The sequence below is a fragment of the Salmo salar genome, chromosome ssa05 (genome assembly GCF_905237065.1).
Source record: "Salmo salar chromosome ssa05, Ssal_v3.1, whole genome shotgun sequence".
In the NCBI taxonomy this organism is placed as follows: domain Eukaryota; kingdom Metazoa; phylum Chordata; class Actinopteri; order Salmoniformes; family Salmonidae; genus Salmo; species Salmo salar.
The window spans coordinates 8,160,427-8,173,311 of record NC_059446.1 but is presented as its reverse complement, the minus strand read 5'-3'; the positions used below and the strand labels follow the sequence as shown (position 1 = coordinate 8,173,311).

At 44.7% G+C, this 12,885-nt stretch overlaps 1 protein-coding gene and 1 pseudogene across 8 annotated transcripts in view; both read right to left on the bottom strand.

The window, feature by feature from the left end:
* The window catches only part of LOC123743233 (basic proline-rich protein-like), a 603,964-nt pseudogene that overhangs the window by 313,647 nt on the left and 277,432 nt on the right, over positions 1-12,885 (bottom strand).
* tnip1 (TNFAIP3 interacting protein 1) overlaps positions 1-12,885 on the bottom strand; it is a 43,343-nt gene that overhangs the window by 23,702 nt on the left and 6,756 nt on the right. For all 8 annotated transcript variants that reach the window (XM_014198561.2, XM_014198560.2, XM_014198557.2 and 5 more), the window contains 5 exons: positions 11,084-11,282; positions 8,793-8,942; positions 7,300-7,394; positions 4,117-4,173; positions 598-798 (listed from right to left, as the gene is read on the bottom strand). In XM_014198561.2, the coding sequence (XP_014054036.2) occupies positions 598-798; positions 4,117-4,173; positions 7,300-7,394; positions 8,793-8,942; positions 11,084-11,282 (702 nt within the window). The remainder of the gene's footprint in view (positions 1-597; positions 799-4,116; positions 4,174-7,299; positions 7,395-8,792; positions 8,943-11,083; positions 11,283-12,885) is intronic.

The following is a 12,885-nucleotide window of genomic DNA, read 5'->3' as shown; positions in this document are numbered from 1 at the left end:
GAGGGCGAATGTCAGTTGCATGCTTGTCAAGCTCTCCAGGCTCAAAGTTGAGGTTGCATCACTATTGGTCTTTGTGCGAGATGTTGAAGGTACCAAACTGTCCGTTCAAGCAGTTGGCACACAGTTCGGACACTTATCGGTACCAAAACATGCAGCCAGATGGTCCTGTAAAGAGGCTGGGAAACGCAGTGTTAAATAGAGCCATGACTACATGGAACTCTGCCACCCCAGGTAACTCAAGCTAGCAATGAAACCAGATTAAAAGAACACTTTACTGCACGACGGGGACTGTCACGTGACATTTAAAAATATATATGCATTGTATTTTGAATTATATTACACATATTCTGTATTTTATTTGAGGTGTTTTGGTTCCTATTTGGACCCAGGAAGAGTAGACGCTGCCTTGGTTTTGCAACATAATTTGGTTCAGCATCAAGAATGACAAACACACAATTGTTGTTCGCTATACAGGTGACATGCTGAGTTTCCAGTTTTCAAAATATACCTGTGTGGACAACCTGTTTACTTCTCTGCCTGCCTAGCCATTTGTCTACTTGCCTGGCGGTCTACCTGCCCTTCTCCCCTGTCAGTTACCTGTAGGAGGGATGTCCTCTGCTCGTTCTTCTGGACCTTGGAGGAGAGGTGGTGGAACTCGACGGCCATGCGTCCCAGGTGGGCTAGGAGCTGGTTGGGGTTGGACGCCTCAGCAAAGATACTGAAGGAGTTTTCTAGACGCTGCAGCTGGCTGGCTAACTCCTGGTTCTCCTGAGGGAGCTGTCCTGTTCCTGCACCAGTCTGGACATCAAAATCAAACTTGATTTATATAGCACCTCAAAAACAATACATTTCTAGACAAATATGAAATGAAGCTAGAGCAAAGAGAGATAAACAATAGTAAAACAACAGAGGACCTGAGACCGACACCAAGAAGACACAGTCAGAGCCTCTGTACCACCATACTGACTGGACAGGACAGCCAGAGCCTCTGTACCACCATACTGACTGGACAGGACAGCCAGAGCCTCTGTACCACCATACTGACTGGACAGGACAGCCAGAGCCTCTGTACCACCATACTGACTGGACAGGACAGCCAGAGCCTCTGTACCACCATACTGACTGGACAGGACAGTCAGAGCCTCTGTACCACCATACTGACTGGACAGGACAGCCAGAGCCTCTGTACCACCATACTGACTGGACAGGACAGCCAGAGCCTCTGTACCACCATACTGACTGGACAGGACAGTCAGAGCCTCTGTACCACCATACTGACTGGACAGGACAGTCAGAGCCTCTGTACCACCATACTGACTGGACAGGACAGTCAGAGCCTCTGTACCACCATACTGACTGGACAGGACAGTCAGAGCCTCTGTACCACCATACTGACTGGACAGGACAGTCAGAGCCTCTGTACCACCATACTGACTGGACAGGACAGTCAGAGCCTCTGTACCACCATACTGACTGGACAGGACAGCCAGAGCCTCTGTACCACCATACTGACTGGACAGGACAGCCAGAGCCTCTGTACCACCATACTGACTGGACAGGACAGCCAGAGCCTCTGTACCACCATACTGACTGGACAGGACAGCCAGAGCCTCTGTACCACCATACTGACTGGACAGGACAGCCAGAGCCTCTGTACCACCATACTGACTGGACAGGACAGTCAGAGCCTCTGTACCACCATACTGACTGGACACATTAATCAAGTAATGTCAAAACATAACAGATTTCTCTCTCCAGTTTTGTGGATACTGGATGTATAAAAATAAGGAAAAGTCCTATCTGAATCATACAACCTGTAGATAGACAGTCTCTCTTGTGTGTCAGTGTCAGTCCCACTGTGTCCTATTGACTGGTTATGTAAGTTATGCTCCATATCCTATATGCAATGAAAAACTCCATTAAGATTGAGTCAGAGGTGGTGAAACGTTTATAAAAAGCTCAGTGTAGGGGCTACCAAGTGGCGCAGCGGTCTAAGGCATGCAGTAATGCTAGAGGCGTTACTACGGTCCCGGGTTCATATCCTGGGCTGTGCCACAACCGGCCGTGGTAGGGAGTCCCATAGGACGGCGCACAATTGTCCCAGCATCGTCCGGGTTAGGGGAGGGTTTGGCCAGCGGGGCTTTACTTGAGCTCCCTGTGGCGGGCCGGGTGCCTGCAGGCTGACCCCGGATGCCAGTTGAACAGTGTTTCCTCCGACACATTGGTGCGGCTGGCTTCCAGGTTAAGCTGGCGGGTGTTAAGGAGCGCGGTTAGGTGGGTTATGTTTCGAAGGACGTATGGACTCCACCTTCGCCTCTCCCGAGCCCGTTGGGGAGTTGCAGCGATGAGACAAGATTGAACAATTTGGGAGAAAGGGATACAAAATAAATAAATGAAATAAGAAAAGCTCAGTGTATAGCCTTGAAGAAATAGTTCTCCTATCCTTGAGGAAAATGTGTCCTAGTTCTCCTATCCTTGAGGAAAATGTGTCCTAGTTCTCCTATCCTTGAGAAAAATGTGTCCTAGTTCTCCTATCCTTGAGGAAAATGTGTCCTAGTTCTCCTATCCTTGAGGAAAATGTGTCCTAGTTCTCCTATCCTTTGGGTGATGAGGCATATATCAGTGATGGTCATATGCCATGTGACTCTATACCATATCTGTCCAGAATATCCTGTGACTGATATTCTTCCCTGTCAAGCATTCCCTAACAACAGGTGTGTGTGTGTGGTCAGTAATAATCGTGGACATTCCCTGTGCTGACTCATGTTGAGCTACCAGTATTGAGTTAGTTAGCGGTTAACTCACAAGAAAAAGAGACAAGAGGAGAAGTTCCTGATCTGGGAGAAATGAGAGCTAAGGAAATGAAACTCGAGGAGCTGCTTTCAAGCTCTTAGATTCATCACCAGGTATGACATGTTTAATGTTTTAACTGTGTTGACTACAACTTATGACATACAAACACATATATACAGTGCATTTGGAAAGTACTCAGACCCCTTGGGTTTTTCCACATTTTGTTAGGTTACAGCCTTGTTCCTCAATCAATCTACACACAATATCCCATAATGACAAAGCAAAAACAGGATTGTAGAAATGTTTGCTTATTTATAAAGCAATTAAACTGAAATATCACATTTACATAAGTATTCAGACTCTTTCCTCAGTACTTTGTTGAAGCACCTTTGGCAGCGATTACAGCCTGGAGTCTTCTTGAGTATGACGCTACAAGCTTGGCACACCTGTATTTTGGGAGCTTCTCCCATTCTTCTTGGCAGATCCTCTTAAGCTCTGTCAAGTTGGATGGGGAGCGTTGCTGCACAGCTATTTTCAGGTCTCTCCAGAGATGTTCGATCAGGTTCAAGTCTGGGCTCTGGCAGGGCCACTCAAGGACAATCACAGACGTGTCCAGAAGCCACTCCTGTGTTATCTTGGCTGTGTGCTTAGGGTCGTTGTCCTGTTGGAAGACGAACCTTCGCCCCCAGTCTAAGGTCCAGAGCAGGTTTTCATCAAGGAGCTTTTCAGACAAGAGAATCTTGTTTCTCTGAGGAGTGGCTTCAGTCCAGTCACTCTACCACAAAGGCCTGATTGGTGGAGTGCTGCAGAAATGTGCCTTCCCAAATCATGTCCAATGAATCGAATTTACCACAGGTGGACTCCAATCAAGTTGTAGAAACATCTCAAGGATGATCAATGGAAACAGGATGCACCTGAGGTAAATTTTGAGTCTCATCGCAAAGGGTCTGAACTTATTTAAATAAGGTATTTCAGTTTATTTTTTGTATAAATTTGCAAAAATGTCTAAGATCCTGTTTTTGCTTTGTCGTTATGGGGTATTATGTGTAGATTGATGAGGATTTTTATTTATTTAATCTATTTTAGAATAAGGCTGTAACCGAAGGCACTGAACATACACATATTACAATCTTGCTGAATGTGATCCTTCTAGACACAAACAGAGGCATTGAGTGGTTCTGAATGTAGGCTACACACACACACACACACACACACACACCTTTATGGATTAAACTGAATCTATTACATAAAGAACCTGGATCATTTCCAAACATCCCATTTGAGCCCCGTTATTGTTAGCTAGCCCCGTAAATTGGTACTTACCGTCTGGGTATCAGAGGTCTTCTCCATATCCACCACCTCAAACTCTGACAGACCTTCCTAGAAGCACCAAACAGGACAATGACAAAACTGTAAATAGATCCAGATTGAACTTCTGGATGGCATTTTTATGTCTCTGCATCCAGTAAGAAGGAAGTTAAGAGGAAGTTTGGTGAGCCAATGCTAACTAGCATTAGCGCAATGACACTGGAAGTCTATGAGAAAAGCTAGCATGCTGCGCTAACGCTAGTTAGAAACTTCCTTCAAACTACACGTAGAGACATAAAAAGTTCACCTGACTTCGGGGAAGTGGAAAAAGGGCTTCATGGCCAAACCCCCAACTAACCCTTTAACACTAGAACAGATAAAGCAGCAAGTTTGACTGCTCATGAATTTGATTTAGGTCTCTGCCATTTTGTAAATCATGCCCCTCTCCATCCTTGATTTTTTCTAAATAAGTCTATAAACACACTGTCGGTGTTAGAATCGTAATATCACAAAACAGAACTAGAGTTATAAGCAGTTATAGGAGGGCATGTCATTTTTTTAATGGTTTTCCCCAGTTGCCCCTACTTCTCCCAACAGTAGGGTCCTGCTCCGCTCCTTCTACCCACAGGAAACAGGGCCTGCTCCGCTACATCTCCCGACAGTAAATAGGGCCTGCTCCGCTACTTCTCCCGACAGTAGGGTCCTGCTCCGCTCCTTCTACCCACAGGAAACAGGGCCTGCTCTGCTACATCTCCCGACAGTAAACAGGGCCTGCTCCATTACTTCTACCCACAGGAAACAGGGCCTGCTCCGCTACATCTCCCGACAGTAAACAGGGCCTGCTCCATTACTTCTCCCGACAGTAAACAGGGCCTGCTCCGCTACATCTCCCAACAGTAAACAGGGCCTGCTCCGCTACATCTCCCGACAGTAAACAGGGCCTGCTCCATTACTTCTACCCACAGGAAACAGGGCCTGCTCCGCTACATCTCCCGACAGTAAATAGGGCCTGCTCCATTACTTCTCCCGACAGTAAACAGGGCCTGCTCCATTACTTCTCCCAACAGTAAACAGGGCCTGCTCCGCTACATCTCCCAACAGTAAACAGGGCCTGCTCCGCTACATCTCCCAACAGTAAACAGGGCCTGCTCCGCTACATCTCCCAACAGTAAACAGGGCCTGCTCCGCTACATCTCCCAACAGTAAACAGGGCCTGCTCCGCTACATCTCCCAACAGTAAATAGGGCCTGCTCCGCTACATCTCCCGACAGTAAATAGGGCCTGCTCCGCTACATCTCCCGACAGTAAATAGGGCCTGCTCCGCTACATCCCCCAACAGTAAATAGGGCCTGCTCCGCTACATCTCCCAACAGTAAATAGGGCCTGCTCCGCTACATCTCCCAACAGTAAATAGGGCCTGCTCCGCTACATCTCCCAACAGTAAATAGGGCCTGCTCCGCTACATCTCCCAACAGTAAATAGGGCCTGCTCCGCTACATCCCCCAACAGTAAATAGGGCCTGCTCCGCTACATCTCCCGACAGTAAATAGGGCCTGCTCCGCTACATCTCCCAACAGTAAATAGGGCCTGCTCCGCTACATCTCCCAACAGTAAATAGGGCCTGCTCCGCTACATCTCCCAACAGTAAATAGGGCCTGCTCCGCTACATCTCCCAACAGTAAATAGGGCATGCTCCGCTACATCTCCCAACAGTAAATAGGGCCTGCTCTGCTACATCTCCCAACAGTTGAAAGTGCAGTGCCCAGTTGATAATCATCCCGATAATTGCCTTGAAACTGAACCTAAACTAATTTGACACATATAACAGATGAAACTAATGTAGTATGATGAGGAGAATGGGTGAGTTGATGAGTGAGGGGTTAACAAACCATGCCTAATTATACAATCATCAATTGTGAATTTAGAACACTGCTAGCCATTGTTAAATCTCTAAATGGTATGTACCCTATATCAGTCCACCGAATCCCAGCCGTCTTATCAGTCTACTCTGAACTACTGGGAGTAGGCTACACAGTGAGAGTGTGTGTGTGTGTAATTGTACATGCTGAAGAGCTTTCAATATCTAGGAAAATATCCATATCAGGCCACAGGTGAGGGAGTGGCAGAGAATGTGGTGATGAAGCTTTGTGGAATCTTAGGTGGGCACCACGGACAATTTCTTAACTTCACTGTCATTGGGCAAATAAGTTTCTTGCAAAGAAAACAAGTCCGGCTGGCACCATGAACAAAGTGAGACGGGAGCTCCCTCCCTCTCTGTACAACATAAAGCACATGCACAGCCATTGTACAACGGTGCTGAAGAACGACAGGACACAACGAGAGAACCAGAGACTATTGCTACCGTAATTTCCGGACTATTGAGCGCACCTGAATATAAGCCGCACCCACTGAATTTTTTACAAATTATTATTTTGAACATAAATAAGCCGCACATGTCTATAAGCCGCAGGTGCCTACCGGTACATTGAAACAAATTAACTTTACACAGGCTTTAACGAAACACGGCTTGTAACAAAAATAAATAGGCTTTAACAAAACACGGCTTGTAACAAAAAAATAAAAAAATTGCAGTAAACAGTAGCCTACCAAGACAGTCATTGCTCCAGACCAAGCTCCCGTGCAGCAGCTCTATTTCCTTTTCCAACAGCCAGATCAATCACCTTCAACTTGAAAGCGGCATCATATGCATTTCTCCGTGTCTTTGCCATGATGAGGGTGACAAAATGACTACCGTAATCAGAATGATGGGAAGTTTGAGAGCGCTCGATTTAATCTAAACAGTAAACAAAAAAGTTGTTTGACCTTAACCCGTTCGGCAATTTCATTGGTCTAATGAAAGCTTCATGCCGCCAAAAAACTGAGCACGTCACAGAATGTGTATTTTTTAAATTGTTTTTTACATTTTTTAAATTTGAAAGCGGGAAAAATCCATATATTAGCCGCGTCATTGTTTAAGCCGCGAGGTTCAAAGCCTGGGGAAAAAGTAGCGGCTTATAGTCCGGAAATTACGGTACTTTCAGTTAGCCTTTGCTGGAAGCCAGAAACCAGTTGGGACAGACCTGTTTCAGATGTAGGCTAATGAGGCTGTACTTAATGTGCTGGGCTGCTCAGCCTGATCAATAATATCTAGAAAATATTAAGTACTCTATAGCTATAAAGTAAAATCTGTTTACTTACGCTGGGCTGTTCATGATTTACGGCCTTCCCTGTTGAGGGACACGGCTGACTCTCTCTCTGGTCCACACTGGGCTGGCGGTGAAGCTTCCCCTGACCTGAAACAGTCAGGAGTCACCGTTACAGGGTCGTTATATAGTCACACCACCGTTACAGGGTCGTTATATAGTCACACCGCCGTTACAGGGTCGTTATATAGTCGCACCGCCGTTACAGGGTCGTTATATAGTCGCACCGCCGTTACAGGGTCGTTATATAGTCACACCACCGTTACAGGGTCGTTATATAGTCGCACCGCCGTTACAGGGTCGTTATATAGTCGCACCGCCGTTACAGGGTCGTTAGATAGTCACACCGCCGTTACAGGGTCGTTATATAGTCACACCACCGTTACAGGGCCGTTATATAGTCGCACCGCCGTTACAGGGTCGTTATATAGTCGCACCACCGTTACAGGGTCGTTATATAGTCGCACCGCCGTTACAGGGCCGTTATATAGTCACACCACCGTTACAGGGTCGTTATATAGTCGCACCACCGTTACAGGGCCGTTATATAGTCGCACCACCGTTACAGGGCCGTTATATAGTCGCACCACCGTTACAGGGCCGTTATATAGTCGCACCACCGTTACAGGGCCGTTATATAGTCGCACCACCGTTACAGGGCCGTTATATAGTCGCACCACCGTTACAGGGTCGTTATATAGTCACACCACCGTTACAGGGTCGTTATATAGTCACACCACCGTTACAGGGCCGTTATATAGTCACACCACCGTTACAGGGCCGTTATATAGTCGCACCACCGTTACAGGGCCGTTATATAGTCGCACCACTGTTACAGGGCCGTTATATAGTCACACCACCGTTACAGGGTCGTTATATAGTCACACCACCGTTACAGGTCGAATGGAGCCATTTTTACCTCAATATTAAATAATTTGGTCAAAAAGAAACAAAAATTGTTTCCTAGCAAAGAGCAATTTCTCAAGTAGGAATTTTGCTAGGACTGTCTGGGAGTGGTCTGAGGGGGGAGGGGGAAACTAAAAATGTGTTATTGGCAGAGAGATTTGGATCTCTTTCTTATTGGTCTATTAACAAATTTACTGCATAGTGGTGTCACCGTGGAAGGCCAAAACTCCATCCAACTAAAACAGGCTGTAATTTCAGCTGGCCTTTTCAAACAGATGGCCTTTTCAAACAGATGGCCTTTTCAAACAGATGGCCTTTTCAAACAGATGGCCTTTTCAAACAGATGGCCTTTTCAAACAGATGGCCTTTTCAAACAGATGGCCTTTTCAAACAGATGGCCTTTTCAAACAGATCTTAGACTAAAATGGCATTGTCATTGACAAAAAAACTTTTACAACTCATAGTGTAAATATATATAAAACACAGGACAATCACGTTTTTGACTGCACTGGGCCATTGATGATGACATACTGCTGTAAATCATGAATAATCAGGTAGGAAACCCCATCTCTGATAGCATACCCTGTGTCTCAGTCTGAACAGGTCCTCCCATACAGAGACTGGTAGCGAAGCTGGAGGCAGAAGACTTCAGGGCCTCGTTGTCTCTGACCAGCTCCTCGACACGCTGACGCAACTTAGACGCCTCCCACTGAGACTCCTCCAACAGGTCTCCTACACACCAGACAGACAGGCAGACAGACAGACAGGCAGACAGACAGACAGACAGACAGGCAGGCAGGCAGGCAGGCAGACCATTAGTATCAACCGTATTTACAGTAGTAAACTGCTCCTACACACCAGACAGACAAACCATTAGTATCAACCGTATTTACAGTAGTAAACTGCTCCTACACACCAGACAGACAAACCATTAGTAACAACCGTATTTACAGTAGTAAACTGCTCCTACACACCAGACAGACAGACCATTAGTAACAACAACAGTATTTACAGTAGTAAACTGCTCCTACACACCAGACAGACAAACCATTAGTAACAACAACCGTATTTACAGTAGTAAACTGCTCCTACACACCAGACAGACAGACAGACCATTAGTAACAACAGTATTTACAGTAGTAAACTGCTCCTACACACCAGACAGACAGACCATTAGTAACAACAACGTATTTACAGTAGTAAACTGCTCCTACACACCAGACAGACAGACCATTAGTAACAACAACCGTATTTACAGTAGTAAACTGCTCCTACACACCAGACAGACAAACCATTAGTAACAACAACCGTATTTACAGTAGTAAACTGCTCCTACACACCAGACAGACAGACCATCAGTAACAACAACAGTATTTACAGTAGTAAACTGCTCCTACACACCAGACAGACAGACCATTAGTAACAACAACAGTATTTACAGTAGTAAACTGCTCCTACACACCAGACAGACAGACAGACCATTAGTAACAACAGTATTTACTGTAGTAAACTGCTCCTACACACCAGACAGACAGACAGACCATTAGTAACAACAACAGTATTTACAGTAGTAAACTGCTCCTACACACCAGACAGACCCATTAGTAACAACAACGTATTTACAGTAGTAAACTGCTCCTACACACCAGACAGACCCATTAGTAACAACAAAGTATTTACAGTAGTAAACTGCTCCTACACACCAGACAGACAGACAGACCATTAGTAACAACAGTATTTACTGTAGTAAACTGCTCCTACACACCAGACAGACCATTAGTAACAACAGTATTTACTGTAGTAAACTGCTCCTACACACCAGACAGACCATTAGTAACAACAGTATTTACAGTAGTAAACTGCTCCTACACACCAGACAAACCATTAGTAACAACAGTATTTACTGTAGTAAACTGCTCCTACACACCAGACAGACCATTAGTAACAACAGTATTTACAGTAGTAAACTGCTCCTACACACCAGACAGACCATTAGTAACAACAGTATTTACAGTAGTAAACTGCTCCTACACACCAGACAGACAGACCATTAGTAACAACAGTATTTACAGTAGTAAACTGCTCCTACACACCAGACAAACCATTAGTAACAACAGTATTTACTGTAGTAAACTGCTCCTACACACCAGACAGACCATTAGTAACAACAGTATTTACAGTAGTAAACTGCTCATACACACCAGATTTGAAGTAGACCTAGTCACTTGTTCATTATGTGTTGTGGCATATAGCTGAATGATATTCACAGTCTACATGACCTATAATACATGACGGATAGACAGTAGCTAGTGCTTCTGATGACGAACAACTAAGTCATGCCGACCCTGAGAACATTACTCATTACAGAGAAACAACACATAACCAAAGAATGGACTACGTCAACACTCACTAGTCCCAAGTCACTACAGAGAAACTCCCTGCACACATTACAGCACATAACCAAAGAATGGAATCAGGTCTAACCACATTGTTCCTACAAGACTATGAGAATGGAATCTGTAATGCCTAGGTCACAACACTAATCTAGACAGATGACTGTGATGAGGGTTGAGGTCCTGGTTGTGTGGGGTGTGGTCTTGAGATCTGTCAGATCACATGTAGTTAACCCAGGTCTACTGCTGTATTGGTACAACGTCACAAGTACCAACACTAATACAGACATATGGGGGGGGTGTTGTTTAAAGAGCTGTAGTCTTACATGGAGTATAATCATTTGAAATCCTCCGAACTAAAATCTTACGTAATGTGGTCAAATGCCTGATTACATTCTTTCCACAAGAGATTAGGATCATAATACAGAGCTGGTGATCTAGACCAGAGAGGTAGTATATATCACAAAAGCAGGTACAGACCTAAGCTCTTGAGTCCCTTCATCCTCTCTCTGAGCACGCTGTTCTCTTCCAGTAGTAATCTATAGCTTCCCCCTCCACCGCTGCTGCTCTCCTCCCTGGCCTCTCTGGCCTTAGCCTCACCCCCGCCTGGGTCGTAGATACGATAGGGCCCTTTTCCTTCCATCGCCACTGATTCACTTACCAGGCATGGTGCTGGGAACTGGAGGAACAGAACAAAAATGTCAATAGGAAAGAACCAATAGAAAAGGAGAGGCAGAGCTGTGTGGGAGGTTTCAGTTAGGGAATGTGTTTTGACTGTGCTCAGTAACTTTTGTTACAGTATGAGGAAATAGGCACATGTCATGTTTACCGTTTGTCATGGGAGAACCTATACTTCAGTAGCCAGATCTCAGATCTGTTTTTGCCATCACATCAACTCCTTGGCATGGCAATGACTGACAAGACAGATCTGGGACCAGGCTAAGTCAATAGCTATATCAAACAAGGCTAAGGAGGAAACTAATAGACATTGAGATGTTTAGCCTGCCATAACAAAATTCATACCACATACAGGAGGAAAGTATAGTTAGTACTACTAACCTCACCTAATACAGGAGGAAAAGTACTACTAACCTCACCTAACACAGGAGGAAAAGTACTACTAACCTCACCTAACACAGGAGGAAAAGTACTACTAACCTCACCTAATACAGGAGGAAAAGTACTACTAACCTCACCTAATACAGGAGGAAAAGTACTACTAACCTCACCTAACACAGGAGGAAAAGTACTATTAACCTCACCTAACACAGGAGGAAAAGTACTATTAACCTCACCTAATACAGGAGGAAAAGTACTATTAACCTCACCTAATACAGGAGGAAAAGTACTATTAACCTCACACTACCTAATACAGGAGGAGAAGTACTATTAACCTCACACTACCTAATACAGGAGGAAAAGTACTACTAACCTCACACTACCTAATACAGGAGGGAAAAGTACTATTAACCTCACACTACCTAATACAGGAGGAAAAGTACTACTAACCTCACACTACCTAATACAGGAGGAAAAGTACTACTAACCTCACACTACCTAATACAGGAGGAAAAGTACTACTAACCTCACACTACCTAATACAGGAGGGAAAAGTACTATTAACCTCACACTACCTAATACAGGAGGGAAAAGTACTACTAACCTCACACTACCTAATACAGGAGGAAAAGTACTACTAACCTCACACTACCTAATACAGGAGGGAAAAGTACTACTAACCTCACACTACCTAATACAGGAGGGAAAAGTACTACTAACCTCACATAGGAGAAGTACTAACCTTATACAAGGGGAGAAGTTTGGTTATATAACAAGCATTGTGTTGGCTCCCCACCATAAACCATTTACAAAGTAAAGAGTCATTAACGCCACCATCAAAAGGGGATTTCTGCAAAAGCTATTTCGAGACACAATCATTTGAATGTGTAACTTACACACTGATGTGTTCAAGTCATTGAGTGATAACAAGGATGTAACAATGCCACACTGGAGAATACCCCTTAGGGAAATGACCATGCAATATTTAACTGAACGTCCAGCCAGACAGATGAGAAACAAAGACATTGTACAGTAACCAGATGATTTAAAAGACCCTTGCTAGTGCAGTTGACATCCGTTGCAAAATATAATAATGAAATGAAAGACAAGACATTATTTTGGAAAACTTCATCATTCAAACCAATTGAAGCTGGATGTTGTCATGAGATGTGATGACATCAACCTAACGTTACGACAACACCACATCATCATCATCATCATCA